The sequence below is a fragment of the Carettochelys insculpta genome, chromosome 10 (assembly GCF_033958435.1).
Source record: "Carettochelys insculpta isolate YL-2023 chromosome 10, ASM3395843v1, whole genome shotgun sequence".
Lineage (NCBI taxonomy): Eukaryota > Metazoa > Chordata > Testudines > Carettochelyidae > Carettochelys > Carettochelys insculpta.
The window spans coordinates 26806695-26824449 of NC_134146.1; the positions used below are offsets into that span (position 1 = coordinate 26806695).

General features: G+C 41.6%; 2 protein-coding genes across 2 annotated transcripts in view; one reads left to right on the forward strand and one right to left on the reverse strand.

Moving 5' to 3' along the window:
- MED12L (mediator complex subunit 12L) overlaps positions 1-17755 on the forward strand; it is a 295842-nt gene that overhangs the window by 170227 nt on the left and 107860 nt on the right. The gene's annotated exons all lie outside the window — the stretch shown is intronic.
- P2RY13 (purinergic receptor P2Y13) lies at positions 13550-14746 on the reverse strand. The gene has a single exon (XM_075004299.1). The coding sequence runs from the start codon at positions 14744-14746 to the stop codon at positions 13733-13735; it is 1014 nt and encodes a 337-aa protein (XP_074860400.1). The 3' UTR covers positions 13550-13732.

Consider the following 17755-nt stretch of genomic DNA (forward strand, 5'->3'; position numbering starts at 1 on the left):
CTCTGAAAGGATAAAATGCCAGGAAACACTTGATTGAATCCTGGTTTCAGAGAGGTGCTGGCCTGGGTTTCTATACAATCAGATGGCTACAATTTTTTGTGAACATTGACTATATGTTGTCTGATTGCTGTCTGTTATAAGAGTCTATATAGACATTGGTTTAAAGCAAATTGCAAAATTTCAAAATACCGCTTGGTTGAAAAAGAGCAAACAAATCCCTTTTTCTAATAAAAGCAAATGTGTAAAGCAGGAAGAAGTGATAAACTAAACTGCTACAGTACATTCAACATAAAAATGATTGTCATGTATTATCAACACAGAAATTATATTCTTTCTGTTAGTTTTGAGTCCTTCTACCTTAGGATAATCATTCAAGTGTAGGATAATCATTAAGCAATGTAGGTTTTTTGAAAGTATTATATATTGACATATTTTGTCTCCTGAATTTAGAGACTATCAGAAGTACAGCTCATACAGTTGCTAAGTTGTTTAATAGTTACGTGGTTCTTCCAAGTGACTCCTAAAGTTAACAAGTTTCAACATGATTTCAAATGATTGAGAAGGAGGAGAGTCCTTATTTTTCATAGTATAATTAACAGAACTCAAATATATTTTTTCCTTTTTATAAGAAGAGAAAAGAATTGAACATAAATCTTTTCTAACTAATTTTGAAATGTATGGAGTTTTTTTAGTATCCGCTAATATGCCTTTAAGAAACAGCACTTCCGTGAGATTCTGAGCTCCTGGATTTCCATACATATTTCAAGGGAAATGATTAGAAAAAATTTAAATTTTTGGAAATAGCAAGTACATTATGTTTTCATCACATTTTGAATGGATAGAAGATTAGTGAAATCTCATTTCTGGCCACAACTTTAATGCTTGTTGTTCAAAGTGATGTCTAATTTGTGATTCTAAGCACTTTCATCCAGTGATGTTTTAAATCCCATTTTCTACTTATTTAAAAGTGGATAAACAGGGTGATACTTATGTTTTAAAATATGTAATGAATACCTTATCAGACATTTTTGACAGCACTAAAAATGACTTACCTCTCATTATTATTGCACTCTGTCTCTTTGCCGCGTCTTCAGAATGCATTAGGCTCCTCAAAAATGCATCTTGTAACTAAACCAGGCATAAAAGTATTCCTTGCAAAAAAGTAGTAATATAAACCATTTCTGGATGTTCAGCCTTTTCTCACTAAAAATGATTCTGTGGCCTTTCTGATTGCGTTTTGTGACACTTGATCAGAGAGTCGAAATTCCCCCTGCCAGGAACAAGTGAAGCAAATGGCTTTCTCATTACTAGGAGTGACTCACAAGCCAGAGTAGGTAAGATCTGCAGACTTCCTGAGTCTGGAGCAGTAATAGCTGAAGAAGCACAGTGATTCACCTGGAGCAGTGGCTTACTGTCTTTAAGGTCAGAAGCATTTAAGAAAGGGAGCTGTGAAGAGTCTGAAAGCATGTTTTACTGTACCTGTGTGATCATGCCCATATGTTTAGGTTAATACTGCTTTTAGTAGAGAGAATATGAATTTAATGTGGCACTTAAATTTTTTTGCTAGACATACGTAAATCTGCCTTCTGTTGTTCTTGACTGGAGGTTTGCAACCAAAATAGTGGCAAGAGCCATTTTTTCAAATTCAGTTACAAAATCAGTACTTCAAGAACTACAATGCATGTAAATACGAGACAGTCCTTAATAAATAACGTCAAACCATACTTTTCTGTAATCCCTATTTTAAGAACAGCACAAACGCAATGGTTTGTACCAGTTACAAAGTTTGTTACTTTCACCCCCATCACCCACAGCCTTAACCCCTCTCAGCTCCAAACTGCCCCCACGAGGCTTAATACCCTTGAGCCCCAACCCCACCTCATCCCCAGGCTTAAACTCTCTCTGCCTCAAACCCACCATCCCCATCCCCAGGCTTAACCCCTCTCAGCCCCAAACTCACCCCCCCAATCCCCAGGCTTAACCTCTCTGAGCCAACAAGTTCATCCAGCTGCATGCGCTGCCGCTGCTCCCCCTCACCTCCTTCTCAGTGGGGCTGAATGGTTCCAGCAGGGGCAGACGTGGCCACCGACTTGCTGCAGCTCTCCTGCTCACTTCCCCCACCTGCAGCCTGGGTGGCTCCCTGCCCTGCCGTGCTGAAACAGTAGAACTGTAGTTAATTGGTTTAACAGCCAGATCTTTCTCGCCACCCTGCTGGCCGTTAAACCAATTCAATTTAGTTCTGTTATTTCAGCGTGACAGGGCAGAGAGCCTCGAGAGGAGACAGTGGCAGTCACGTCCAGAGCTGCCAGCGACTCGTTAAAGAGCTGCATGTGGCTCCAGAGCCACTGGGTGCCGACCCCTGGTCTTGACCATATGTTAATTTGATCACTTTTTTTGTTTTAAATTATATATAGAATGATTACATACAGATTTTAACTCAGGAGACTAGGGGTGAAATTAACTTAAATTTCTTACAGCTACTGTCTACAGCAACTTCCCCCTTCCATGGGGTGGGGCTCAGGGAAAGTGGTTGGGAAGTACAATACCATAGTAACTGTAAGAAGTTTAAGTGTGGGGGGGCTCTGGGCAGGGACTTGAGGGTGGGTTTGTTGGGGATGTAGGAGTCAGGGCATGGGGCTGGGAGAGTGTGGGGGGGGGTCTGTACTGGGGGACAAGGGGTGTGTGCGCGCACGCGCGCAGTGTGGGGGAGGGGCTCAGGGTTGGGACAGTGTCAGCTGTAGCTGGGTTACCTTGCCTGGCTGGTGGATGGGTCCCTGCCCTGTTGCTTCAGTTGGCTTTCAGTGCTAAGGGAGCTGCAGGTCAGGAAGCAGGTGGTGGCAGTGAGCGAGGACCTCAGGCCTACTGCTCCCTTCCCCTGGCTTTTTCCTTGGGGCTCCTGGCATCAGTACATGCCAGGGACTGCATGTACACTGCCCAGTGTCCAACTAGAGAGGGGCAGGACAACAGGACAGGCCTCAACACCCCCGCAGGAGCATGGCTGGGAGCATGCACTATGTATTCTTAGCCAGCCCCTGTCACACCTGCCTATCTCACATGGGGGGCTGGCTGCTTGTAGCACGCAAGGCCACTCATGCCAGCCTGTAGCAGGTGCCCCAGGTGGAGCCCAGCTGGGAGAGCACACCATAAACCAAGCCACATGCCTGCACTTGCAGCAAAGCACCCCAGCTAGCTCTTATTGGAGCCGTGCACCAGGGCTCACTGCCTTATTTTCATTTCTGAAAGAAATGAAACTTTTTATTCACTTCATACTAATTAGTACTATTTTGAGGGTCTGAATTTTACCTGTGGCTCTTTTATCTCTACAGTTAAGGGTGCCAGGTACATAGAAGGGAAGATTTGGATATGTCTTTGTTTCAATAAAGAGTGAGGTTAATGGCTGTTTTCACTGAGAAAGTTAGAGAAAGGTAAACTTATTTTAAACTGGACAAAGAAGGGGGTTATTTTCCCATTTCTCCAGTCTTGCCTGGGACCTGCCAGGGCTCCTAAAAAAAAAAAAAAAAAAAAGTGCACTTTATTACAACTCCCCAGCTAGGATCACCAAGCCAAAACAGTTTCTGGAGCGCACCTGAGCCTTGAGAAGTTTTCTCTATCTTGTACATAGGCTATATCTAGACTGCAGATTTTTTCCAGGAGACTGAAGGTCTCTCAAAAGAAGTCCGCTGTGTCAAGCAAAGTGTCCACTTTTCTGAGACCACTCTTAGGTTGTTTCTACACAGGCCACTTCCTTTGGAAGTGGCATGCTAATACACGGAGTGAAAGATGCTAATGAGGCACAGATGCAAATTCCCTGCACCTTATTAGCATAACGTCACATGATTTGGAATCCAGAAGACTGTTCTTCCGGACTCCAAAACGCCGGAAGTCCTTCTTCCGGAGGCCCCTTCTTCCCAAAAATTTTCAGGAAGAAGGGGCCCCACTTCTACATGGCAATTTGGAGTCTGGAAGAGCGGTCTTCTGGACTCCAAATCACATGACGTTATGCTAATGAGGTGTGGGGAATTTGCATCTGCGCCTCATTAGCATCTTTCACTCCATATATTAGCATGCTACTTCCAAAGGAAGTGGCCTGTATAGAAGTGGCCTTGGAAAAGTGGATGTGTTCTGCCAATATCCCTGTATGCTTTGTACCACAAGGCAGAAGTCATGTCCTGGGAGATGGACGTTTACTGACATTTGGCCTTGTGTGGATGGGCCAAATGTTGGGAAAGCCTCTCCCTACGGAACTGTTGTCAAAAGTATCCTTTCCTGACATATCCCCATAGTGTAGTCTAAGCCATATATATTGATCTCTGACGACTGTGAACTTTGTTTCTACTCAACTGTTCCAGAGACAGAGACACGAGGCGGTACTCCTCTTCCTCACTTTCAAGTCTTAAATAGACCACTTGCTTGGAAACACCATGCTAATATCAGAAATGTGTAACCACCTGCTTAACAGGCAGCCCTTTCACTGTACTGGGGAAATATTCTATCACATTGCCTGTTTAAAAAAAAAAAAAGTGTCCCCCACAAGAGTCTAAATTGTGACTGTCATCCAATCATGTTGTGCTTTTATCCAGTTCTTATGAAAGCAAAGTAATGTACAACTGCTGCTGCATTTCTGCACAGAAATGAGGCTTTCTGAGTTCAGGAATTCTCTGGTAATATCTGTTGCTAAAGGTTAGCTCCTGTATAGCAAATGGAAGTTGTGCAAAGTGAGCCAGTGGAAACATGCATTATGTTTCTGTATATTATCTTTTGGTCTTTTACCAGAAAGCTTGATATGTAATCCCACTAACCAGGTTATTCATTGGAGCAAGTCAATTACAGTAAGCAGTTGTAATTGCTCTGTTTTTGTTCTGAAGTGTTATCAAGTGCTAAGATAATTCCCAGTAGGTTTTGCAGTGCTTTCCCCAAGTCTGTGCAGGGGAAGGTCCATGCTAACTTTGATGTAGACACTCATTAATCTGCAAATCTTGCTAGTGAGTTATCTGTTTTAGTACAGATTTGTGGAGTTTTTCTATAAGCTACTCAGGCCTGTTTCAATTCTTCCTTTAGGGAGTGACCGGTCTGTAAAATGTGGGGTGGACAGACATACATATGCATACACGCATCCACACAATTAAATGAAAAATTAAGCTATATTTCTTTGACTTAGTTTTCGTACGTGTTAGAAAGCTCCAAGAGTTTAGTTATTGGTACCCCAAAATACAATAGCTGAATTCTTTTAATAGGGGTAAATTACAACTGTGGCAGTCATAGTATAAATATCTACATAGACTAAAAGGGCTGAAAACATTTGTGGGTTTTCTTTTTTCCCTCCAGCATATGACTTTGGCCTAATAACTTTCCTTTGAAAGATTATATGCTTTTTGATATCTCAGTGAAACTTAATGGAGTATGAAAAGGTTAAAAATCAGATCATACATGCTTTTTAATCTAAAGGCGTGTGTCAGCTCTCAAGCCAAAGCTTGTCAAGGCTAGTCAGTGTCTAATGGGAAAACTGTGGGGTTAGTCATGAAAGTGATGCAAAAGAAATCTGAAACTTTGATGGAAAGAGCAGCTGAAAACCAACCCCTTGACTTCATTATTTTTCAGATTTACTTGAAGGTGGTGTGTGTGTGTGTGTGTGTGTGGTCTAGTGATTGTAGAACAAAACAGCAGAAATGTAGCACTTTAAAGACTAACAAAATGATTTATTTGGTGGTGCGCTTTCGTGGGACAGACCCACTTAATCAGATCTGATGGATCTGGATCTGATGAAGTGGATCTGTCCCACGAAAGCGCATCACCAAATAAATCATTTTGTTTAATCTTTAAAGTGCCATAGTTCTGCTGTTTTATTTTGTTGGAGTACAGACTAACATGGCTACCTCTGTTACTAGTGATTATAGAATAATTTTCACATTTCATAAGTCCTGAACAATTGTATCAGAACAATTATTATGTTGCTTCCTATTAAATCTTTTTATTGTCAAGTTTGCAAATACGAAGATTAGGCTTATTTTTAATACCCGTTTACCACCTGGGTAATGCATATGCAATTTATTTATGGTGCTTTTAACCAAAAAGTGGAATGACCCAAGCTTGAAACATATGTGTGATTCCTTAGGCAGTCTGAGGTATTCAAACAGCTTCTGAGTTCTGTGTGTCTCTGCTGCAGACGCCAGAGCTTCTGCTGCTGTGTTTTAATATAATTCTGAAACCTGAGTTTTGACTAGGAGGAGAAGATTCTGCTATTTTTATTAGCACCAATACATTACTGTGGAATGTGAGGGCATGCATACCTCTGTGTGTATCTCTGAAAAGTGGAAATGTTGTTGACTTAACTGAGTGTGCATTAGGACAGCAGTGACATAACTTCATCAGAAGAGGTTCTGGGTGTTTATATAGTACTGTCCTTTAATTGACCACAGACTGATTATCTGTTATTGTCTGTTCAGCCTCTTCTAATGGATATTTGTAGGTTTTAGCTTATGATACAATGATGTTCTGCTCACTAGTCTGCTGAAGTCATGTACTTCTACCTTTGTCTTGACACCCACCCTACTGATGGGGCACAGAAACAAAGGATTTCTCTTAGAACCAATATCTCTAGTTTGTCTTCCCTCCATCTTGAGTCCCTTAGTTTTTTCACCTCAGTGTTAGTGGACCACTAGTTGGAGTTATGCCACTTGGTTGATTGGTTCCTCTTTTCTGAAGGACGACTCTACAGGTAGTATTTTTGACTCATTTGGCTTAACTCTTATATTATTAGTATTCTTCCAATATCTGCCTTGGGATTAATTTCCCATAGCACTTCTAAGCTTGGGTACCATCCATGTTAATCATCTTGCTTATCTTCCTTGGATCTCCAACTACTATCTACAGCAAAACATTTTATTTCTGATGAATAGAGAGTATTGCTGTGTAGCAAGGGAGGTATAGTTTCCAAAATAACTGTTAGTCTATAAGGTGCCACAAGACTTTTTGTTGTTCTTGTTAAAAGGGTTTGCATTACTGTTTCTTAAAAAATGAGGGGTATATATAGGGTCTAGAACTGGAGTTCGTGGAGCATTTTATGAAATCTTGATGCCTCTTTGGGTTATTCCTGGAGCCAAAATGTGTGAAATCTGGTGATCTGAAGTGGAAATACCACACACAAACCAGGTCTCATCTTTCTTTTTAAACACAGGGCCGTGAGAAACAGAGAATTAGGGCTTATTCAAATAGGACTATTTAATATTTGAGGCTCCTGCAGAATCAGCAGCATGGCCCTTTTAAAATGCTTCTGTTGAAAAACAAAATGACTTGCAAATAGATTGAAAGTGGTCAGAATAAGCTCAAGTGGGTGTTACGGGGAGTTGACATGGGAACCCAGACTGCAAGTACTACAGAAAGGAAGGGTCCATTTGCATTATAGCAATTGTGAAGAGGATGAGAGTGAGGAGACAATGAGGGGCTGGAGTCAGGTTTACATCTCAGATCCAATTCAAATCACAAAACAATGTTTTAGTTCACACAAGAATGTGGTTTAAATGGTTCAGCTAATTACTAGGTAGTGTGTTTGTTCCTTTCTTCTCCATGATGGTAGAACTTGAGAGAGAAATTTGATGTCCAAATAAAAGCGTAACCCTTCTGCCAGAAGGAGTTGGCAGCAACCAGGGCTGGGTTCAACATCTAGGAGTTCCTTTTCATCCATCTCACATGGAACCAGCTCAAGCTCCCAACCAGTAGCCTGGGAAATTTGCACACCCCAGGCACCTTGGTGAGGCAATGCTTCCCCCCTCACAAGCACAGAGTCTGAGTGTAGAGAAGAAGCTTTTAATGAGAGGCAGAAAAGTCACATGGCATAAGCTTGGGAAAATACCCAGAGTTTATAACCAACCCTCAAGTAACTGTCCCAGCTCAAATGGATTAAGCAGTGTCCTTTGCCTCTAAGGCTCACCAGTCCAATACTGTAAGGATCCAGTCCACACACCCAAACTTCCTCTGTACCGCACTTCAGATGCCCCACTTACGATTCTGTCCAGTCTGTGCGGGCCCTGACATATCACCCTGATGCATTCTCTCATTGACCCAGAGGCAATGCCACCTTAGTGCTGGTCTGGCATTCCACTTGCTCCTGTCAGCTGCCCTGCTGGCAGCCTGCTATTTCTCCTACCAGCCGTCCACTGCTTGCTTCTGCTGGCCATTTGCCCACTGTCTTGTGGGTTTTGCTGTAGGCAAAACCTTGTGATTCCAGCTTTCTGTGGCTTAAGCTCTCAGTGGTTTCAGCTCTGGGCCTAGCTACAGCATCTCAGTATCCACCGAGGTGGATTCTCACAAAATAACTACAGACCCAGCTTTAGATCTATCTTTGAACAGCGTATGGGGGGCGCAGGGGGAGAGAACTTGTCAAACCAGTCTTACAGTTGTATGACCAAAAGGGTCCCAGCCAGCTGGTTCAACAACTGTCCCTTCCCTCTTCCACCAAACAATGCTTAGATGGAGGGAGCCTTGTGCGAGCCATATTTTACACAGCAGTGGTGACTGTCCTGTACCCCCAAAACACCTTCAGGCATTGGTGAGACTCCACAATTCTTACACTGGGTGATAGCATAAATTGTGACTTAATATGTTGTTTACAATAGATGAAACCTCATTGCTTCATCTGCTACTCCTCAGGCTTTGTTTACATGGCATTACATACGCACACCCTTGCATTTTCATGCAAATGATCTCTAAAGGATACATTTTCCCAAATCCTTCAGCAGTTTTGAGCTCCTGCTGGCACATTCCTTACAAGAGGAAAATTTCATCTTCAGTAGTGATTGTAACAGGGTCCCCCCATGCTCTCTGTAAATTGTCTTATGAATATGCATACCTTAAAGAGAATTTAAGCAAAATAATGCATCATATGACATATTTTAAAGTTACAGTCTGCAGAATTCTATTTCTGTGCATGCATCTTTTTGTATACAAAGTTAGAAATATTAAGCGGAAGCCTTTCTTATTGAATGGAAACTTTTTTAATTAATGTAGTTCTTCTAGTGAAAGCCATTAGTAGTACTAATGGAACTTAATGGCCTGGTGATCAAGGCAATGATCTGTGAATAGCTTTGTTTTTCCTGAGATGTTCCAGCCAGCTCTGCTAAATCACTTTTGTGAAAAAAGCAGTCCTGTAGAACTTTTAAGACTAACAAAATAATTCATTAGATGATAAGCTTTCGTGGGACAGACCCACTTCTTCACACTTGGAAAATTCTGATTATTTGTGAAAAAAGTCAAGTTTGGGCAAGCCACCACAAGTGTGAAATACATGTTAAGGTTTTATATATGAACTGTGTAAATATATTCATTTTGCAAAAGGAAGTGAAAAGGAGCAGCCTTTATGGTGAGGTTTCTAGTACTTCCTTGCTGTGGTCAAGTTAGGAGTTTCATGAGTGTCTTGTCATGTGGCATAGGAACATTTCTACTTCCAGCTTCAGACAAAGTCAAAAAGGATGAAGGCAAGCTATGAAAATGGGAGGAAAAAAGCTTTCTTTAAAATGTAAACATTGAACATTGTGCGTGTGAGGGAGAGAATGAGTGAGTTTCAGGAAACAATGGTTTAGGGGGAAGTTTATCTCAGTTTGTCCATTCCTTATCTTAACAAATACTTTGTGCATACCAGGCTAGTTGAAATAAGGTCATGTTACTTCCGGTAAAGAAACTGGGGGTTTGAATTTTCTTTTATGTTATGTTATGGAACATTAGACTTCCATTATAAAGTAGTGACACAGAAAGCAAAAGTTTTCTGGTTTGTCTATACCATGGTTTCTCAAACTGGGATCTGAGAAGAAATTTCGGCGGGGGCATGAGGCAACCCAGCCCCCCCATCATTTCCCCACACCCAAAGAAAGAGCCGGCCTTGGCTTCCAACTCGCAGCCCCTCCCATTTTACATGGGTGACCTAGTATAGATGCTATAAAAAGCAGGGAGCCAGCGAAGTCAGATGTGGAGCTAGCTGCCTTCTGCAAAGGTGAGGAAGTGTGATTTGCAGGGAGAGAGAGGAAGATGGGGTTAGATGGGGGCTTGGGGGAGCCTGGCTTGGGTGAGGGGGATGGGGTAAGAGCAGGGGGATGGGGGTGCCTGGATTTGTGGGAGGGGAGGGGCTTGGGCTGGCAGCTGTACCCGGCAGTGTGGGGCTTGGGTGGCTTGGGCTAGAAGGCAGGTGGCTGGCCCTGACAGCACAGGGCTTGGGTGGCTTGGGTTGGAAGGCAGGTGGCTAGCCCTGGCAGTGTAGGGCTTAGGCTCGAAGGTAGGTGGCTGGCCCTGACAGTGTGGGGCTTGGGCTGGAAGGCAGGCAGTTGGCCCCAGCCACATGGGGCTTGGGCGGCTTGGGATGACAGGTTGGTGGCTGGCCCTGGTGGTGTGGGGCTTGAGGGGGTGATTGGTCCTGGCAGCATGGGGCTTGAGTGGGCAGCTCTGGCAGCGCAGGTCTCAGGCGGCTGGTGCAGGCGGCTCTGGCAGCTGGCGCTACACCAAGCAACCACAAGGGACCAAGAAAAATTATTTGTGCTTATTTTTAATTTTAAATAACATTTTTATATCAAGCTTTTGTATTTAGTTTAAATTACGAATTTAATTTTTTGTTAAAGGGGGTTGGATGATGGTAAAGAAGAGTTGGAGGGATGTGCTGGTTTCTCAATAATCAAAACGTGGGGCATGATGCCAGAAAGTTTGGGAATCACTGGTCTGTACTTTCTGAGTTGTAAAAATTGGGCTGCAAATCTCAGGAGAACATGCTTTTTTATAAAATTTCCAACATGCTGTAAGGCCAGCTTTTCTTGTGGTATTTTGACAGTTTGTTTCCCGTTCTCCAGAAGGAAACCAGAATTGCAAAAACATGTGAAAAAAACCCAGGAGAATATGCAAACATTTCAAAATCTAGCAGATGCTTCTTTCTAGGCTAAGCAAAAATTGTCTCTTATTTTTGCAACAACCATGCCCTGCTGTACTGTAAATGTTCATATTACTGCCACTGTTTCACTGCCTTAAGATGAAGACAGCTATAAAAAGATGATTCAGGCTTCTCTAAAACCTTTGGCACACCCCTATTTTAAGAACTCAGTTCATATTGCGGTTCCACCCACCAGTAGTTGCTGTTGTCTTGCTACTTGTGCAGTATGTGCTTACAGCACATATTTACACATGCTGTTAAATAACTTTAGTGCTTCATAAACAGCAGGTGTTGAAAGACAAAATAAAAAGGTACCAACTTCAGCTTCTATTAGAAATGTATAGATTAAGAGTATTCTTTAATAAATTATCCAGTGGTGAGCAGCATGGCCTCTGTTGTCATCTGCTTACACTAAAGGTAAGCTTGAATTACAGTTCAGAGTGAGAAATAGATCCATATCTGAAATTGTGAAAGTCACGAAGTTGTTTGCATTCGAAGTTCTGGTATTGCCCATTACAAAGAGATGTCTGAGTTGTGATGTTTGATTCAGAATCTGATCCAAATTTCTTTAAAAGGGGGTAGGTTTTTAGATACTCTGTTGTGGTCTGTGTCCACCTCTCGTATGAATTGCCTTTTTTTTTTAAATTGATCAGTGGTAATGGTTAAGATGTGTAAGTGGGTCAATAACGTATATCCCTTCTTCTACAAGGAAGAACAACAATGTTATGAATAAGTAGCTCACTCCACTTCCTCTGCCTGGTACTTAGGGCACTCTCCAATTACTTAGTTAAAAACCCACAAATATACAATAAACCTCATATCACTGTGCCTTAGTGGATCACAACTGAGAATATCAAATTCAGCACAAAGTACTGGGAAAAGTGGCAGACATTCCCCAAATTGGTGGTTATTCCTCCATGACATATGCGGAACCATCAAGAAAAGTAAACTTCTGCTTCACCACACTGACTAACAAGAAGTCTGAAATGCTGGCTACATCCACACTATGAACTAAATTTGATTGTATTAAAAATGATTTTATACTGCTGGATTTTATAAATTCCACTCTGACTATCCTCACCTCCTTACGTGCTCCTCACAAAACTAACTTATTGCTACCACACTCAATCAGCAAATATCAACTGTTGAATCAGTGCATGGTGGGAACCTATCCCACAGTTCCCTCATCCCCACAGCATTCTGGGTATGTTTCTGGTATTTGACATCATCTTCCCGCATTGCATTCCCCTCCCATGGTAAGCAAATGTCCATTTCTACAGTCGAAAGGAAGGAAAAGTAGAGCATCAACAAAGGTGGTAAAGTTAACAGAAATCTCTTTCTTCTGTAACTGAATTATCAAGGATTTTATTAAAAACAGCAAGTGCGCCTCTTCTCAACTGGCCACCAACTGATTGTCCCCTCCGGCTCCCTTGATTGAGTCTGATCCCTAAAAATAACACAGGGACAATGAAAAGCATGAAGAAGGAGTTGACAGTAAAGTTTTTGAAAAAAGAGAGTAGCTGAGGGGAGGGTGTTTGGCTTCCCAGTTCATTATACAGCTTCTGTGGAGAGTGTGTGTTCTCAGCTGGCACTCCAACTTCTCTTCTCTCTGTGAAGGGGTGCAAGACAGCTCAGTGGTTTGAGCTTTGGCCTGCTAGACCCAGGGTTGTGAGTTCAGTCATTGAGGAGGTCATTTAGGGTTCTGGGGCAAATAGATTTAAAAAAAATAGTCAGTGATGGTGCTTGGTCCTGCTAAGAGGGCAGGGGAATGGACTTAATGACCTCTGAAGGTCCCTTCCAGTTCTATGAGATAGGTATATCTCCATATATTAAAGTTAGAAGAGGATATAAAATGCTAGGAACAAAAAAAAAGATTTTTGTCTTCCCTCTTCACTACACAGAAATTGCCATCGTGGGGGATGGCTGCAGTGCCCTGAAAATCTTAGCCACCCAGGGAGACTTCCTCACCAGTGACAGCAAGCCCCTAAAAAATCTTAGCTGTTGGGGTAGACTTTCCCCCAGTGGCAGCTAACCTACCAGTTCCTTGTTGGTGCATGGAGGGCCGGTTTAAGTAGTCCCCCCATGTAGCAGAAAGGCCCTGAACATCTTTCCCACTTTTGGAGCCCTAACCACTTGCAAGCCAGGACATTTTGCTGCCTGGCAGCATTGTCAGCACTGAACAGCTGGCAAATCCTTTAATTGGGTCAGGGGCCAGCTACGTGATGTGGTTGAGCCTGGGAAAGACCCCAACTGCATGGTGCCTGTGGGGGAGAAAAGGGGCAGACAAATATAAGGTGCACAGAAAAAGTGTCTCAGCCTCTTATGCAAGCACGACCCCCACAACAGCCTCGCTACCATGTGGTTCAGCGGAACCGTGGCTGGCACTAGGCAGTGCAGAAAAAAAAACCCCAAATGTAGAGACAGAATCATTAACTGCATGCTGGGGCTCTTTGTAATGGGTAGATGTGCTCACTGCGCTAATAGCAAAGAAAGAAAGGCATTTCTCATCAGCCATGATACGTGATTCTCATACAACCATTAGCCCACAGGCTTCCTGGTTGCGATTTGAAATTCACTGTTTTCCTGAGGTTTTGGGTCTGGTAGTCAGAAAAAAATAGAATTTTATTTGTTAAAGTAGCATTTGACAGTATGACAGCACACATATAAAAAGACATTGGGCAATTTTTACAAAGTCACATTTCAGAAAGGCACAATCCTTGAAGTTCCAGTTCTAGAAAAATACTTCTTGACACAAGGTGTCCTTTAACTTCTCTGCAAATATTTTAGTGCAAATTACAGAAAGCTATAAAGTTACACTATATCAAGAATCTATATTGATATGCCAGTGTCCAAAGCGTTTGTTGGATTTTCCCGAAATGTACTTCTAATTTTTTTCATTTTAACACAGAATGCCTTTTCTGCAAATGATCTGCACAAGATTATGTATATCAAAGGATCCATGCAAATATTTGTAGTAGCTAGCCAAAGAGTACTTTCTTTGGCAATGAATAACAGGTTCTGTACCTTGCAGTCAATTTTATTGTTAATTTGAGTTAGTGTGTATGGTACTCTAGAAAAATGGTAAGGGGCAAAACATATGAAAAAGACTGCTACAATAATGAATACTTTCCCATTAGTCCTCTGTTTTCTTTTGATTTCTTTCTTTTGAGTTTTTATATATGACTTGTATACCTTTTTAGTAATAATTGCATAAAATAGCAACATTAGAATTAGCACAGTCCAGAAGATGAGCTGGCATATGTAATTGACCGCTTCATGCCATTTCAGTCCTAACTGATTCTTCAGAGAAACACATTTCTTCACGGAAAGGGGTGTTGCTTTTTTGTCTGATAAAATCATATTTGGCAAGGAAAGGACAAAGAAGAAAAGCCAAACAAGACCTGAAAGAATTTGTGCAGCAATGACGTTTTGCACCCAAAACTTCCCAAAAGGTCGTACAATCTTGAGAAATCTGTCAAAAGCAATAAGTCCAAGTAGTACTATGCTAACATACATGGTTTCGTAGAAGACCACAGCTGAAAAGCGACAAACAAAAGCTTTAAGTTGCCATGGTGCCAGTCCTGAATCAGTAAGGATTTTCAGAGGCAGCATTAGAGTCATTATAAAATCAGAAACCAATGTGTTTTTGAGGTAGACAATGAAAGTCGAGGTGCTTGGAATTTGGAAAAAAGCCCAAATAGCCAAACTGTTCAATGTAACTCCAGTGAAGAGAATGACAGTGTATAGGATTGGAAATACCATATGTACAATTCTGGTGTCTCTGTGGCATTGTCCAGGAAATGATGATGTCCCATTGGTGATGTTGATGATACTCCAATTCATTGTTTAAAATAGAAGCTGTCAAGGAAAGTTATTTTTTTTAAAATGTGAGAAGTTTAATATTTAACATATGACATGCTACTGACCTGTGCATAATGCATTTATAAATATATTTTTGTTGTGTTAACTACATCTGTTAAGCAAGTTTGTGTTCCATTTCCTACAAAAATTAAACCCCTTTCCTGTGTAAGGAAAATATATTTTGTTTATTACTTTATTTGCTAGCATATAAAAATAGCATATAGTACATTAACGTAGGACTCCGATAATGTGCTGACAAAGCTTGGTTTCACAGCAATGACTAGGAGGCAGCTTATTCCATGGCACATTACAAAACGGAAACCTGTTGAGTTTAAAAATCAAGGTTGGCGTTAAAAGCAACATGCTCTAAGAGAGGAATAACTATGCTGTGGATTACTTGTAGAATACAGGGCTTTAACATTTCTTGCTTAATACGAACTACATACCATATTTCATTTCACAGCACAATTTTAAAACTTTCATCTGAGCAAGCAGAAGATTTAAAAATAAAGGTTATTAGCATAATCTACATATTCAGTACATATCCATGAGCATAGATATTGTAGATACCTGTATAAAGGTTATGATAGAAAGAAAATTCTCCTTTGTGTTGAAGAAATACTTGGATGCTGTTTCTGTGCTGATTGAAAATCTTCACTGGTACATGAAGAGTAGTGAAATGTGTTTTCACAGCGGAACTTAACTTTTGTGCTTTTTTAAAATTTCCTTCCTCATTTTCATGAATTACTTAACTCATTTTGTTTCTACTAAAATAATCATTAGTTTTCAATTTAAAATATATTTAACTAGAAGTGGACCCAAGCCAAAATCCCCCAAAATTTGAATGTGAAGTGAGATTGAAAAGAGTGGGACTGTTTATCTAAGAGAAAAGGTGAATAAGGTTGTTGTGATAAAAATACAAAACAAGGAATTGTACAGAGAAGATCATTCAACCTCTTTTATAACACAAGAACAAAGGAATAGCTAATACAACTGAGACATGAGAACTTCAAAACTCATAAAAATAGTTTTTTTGTTTGTTTGTTTGTTTTAAACATAGCCTACAGTTATATTGTGGAACTTACTGCTATATGATATCAGGGATACTAACACCCAAGCAGAAGTCCAAATCCAATAGGAATATAAACCCTCAAACTTTTGGGTAATAAGCCTGCTGTCATGATTACTGGACTCACTATGTACCTGACCCCTCTCTGTTCTCTGATGGTACACCCCTCACTGCGTACACATTGCCATAACTTGGACTCATATACTAAAGAAAACAATGGATCAAATGCTAAGTGTGGCTTGGTTTGCTTTCATGACAGCCAGGTTTTTAGTGGCTGAGCTCGTGAGCAATCTAGGACAGTGTGGGTGCAGCCAGTTTATCAGATGTGGTGTATTATGTGGGGGAGGGTATGTGAAGCTAGGAAATGTATGCTTATAGTAATCTGTGAGTAGTAGGTGGTAATTTCATGGTGACTGTGTGCTTAACCTTTTTCCTCTTTTCACAGTGTGTATGTTGAAATGTGGCACTTAGAGAAGGTAGAGAGCCAGTAGAGGAGTGGTGTGGGTTCTGCCCTGAACTGAACAAACACAACAATCTCACGTTATATTGACATCATAAACCCAGGATCTGGAAATCCCCCCTCCCCTTGCCCACATCTGTATATTAATAACTGCAAACATTTACCTGGTTTTCAGCAATTATTCTGATGACAGTTCTGCAGCAGGCTGTTCTCTGGGGCATTGCCCAAACTGGTCATCAAAGTCTGGACCCAAGGTTCTGTAGCTGCATTGGCATCACAGTCTCTTCAGCTACCAGCCTCAGCATCAGCATCATTCTTGCTCTTAATCCTGCCGCTGGGTGTCCTGTGGTGATACCTGGGATAGGAAATTATAAGGTCACCATTCCATTTCAGCCGGATGTCATGCGCCACTGGTGGTTGAGCGCTTGGTGCAATACCCAGTACCTATTATTATTTCTTGTACAAGAGTTAAGTACATGGGGAGTTCCCAGAGGTGCCACTAGCATCCTTGACTCCACAATAATCTAGCTTCAGCCACTTGATTTGCTCTTTGCCCTGTTTTGCTGTCCATTTGGTTTGTAATGCTGCCAGTCATGCCAGTATAGTTTTGTACATGCGATCATTCCTTATGCTCTCATTGAAGTCAAATGTATTGCCTACTTTGGAACAGAGGAGAAGCAGAATCCAGCTGTGTTCCTCTGGTCAGCCAGCAGTGTGCCTGACACAGGGTTTCATCTTGCCAGCTGATCATAGCTAGTACACATTAGCATTGCCTGTGGGTTGTTTCCAGTTGAGCAGTCTGCATGGGAATGAAGGGTCACAGGAGAAGTGGTTGAACATGAACCAGGAGGTTGCTTTGGGCTCTGGAGAAGTGAGTGGCAAGTTTCAGGTTTCATAGCCTGGGAAGTGCACCATAGTGGATTATGGGATAGCACTGGCAGACTCTCCAGTGTCCATACTGCAGAATGGCTCTGTCACAGCACTACTCTGACCATGGGCCTGAATCCAGAGGGTCTCCTTACCCAAGTCAGACTAATTACTGTGCAGTGAAAAGCGGGTCTTGGTCTTAAATCTGAGTCTAAATCCAGAGTTAGTTTTGTAGACTGTGCTGATGGATACCATGGAGGTTGCTGTGTGGTAGCTTCACTGACAGAAGTTTAGAGCAGAAACTTTGGGGAGTGTGATGCGTGGGTCCTTCAGCCAACAACCCCACTTCTTTTTCCTGCCTCTATCCCACCTGATGTTTAGGAAAACTAGGAAAACGTGTCAAAACAAAAAGCAGTCAAGTAGCACTTTAAAGACTAGCAAAATAGCTTATTAGATGAGCTTTCGTGGGACAGACCCACTTCTTCAGACCAGAACAGACTCAATATTTAAGACACAGAGAACCAAAAACAGTAAGCAAGGAGGACAAATCAGAAAAAGATAATTAAGGTGAGCAAATCAGAGAGTGGAGGGGTGT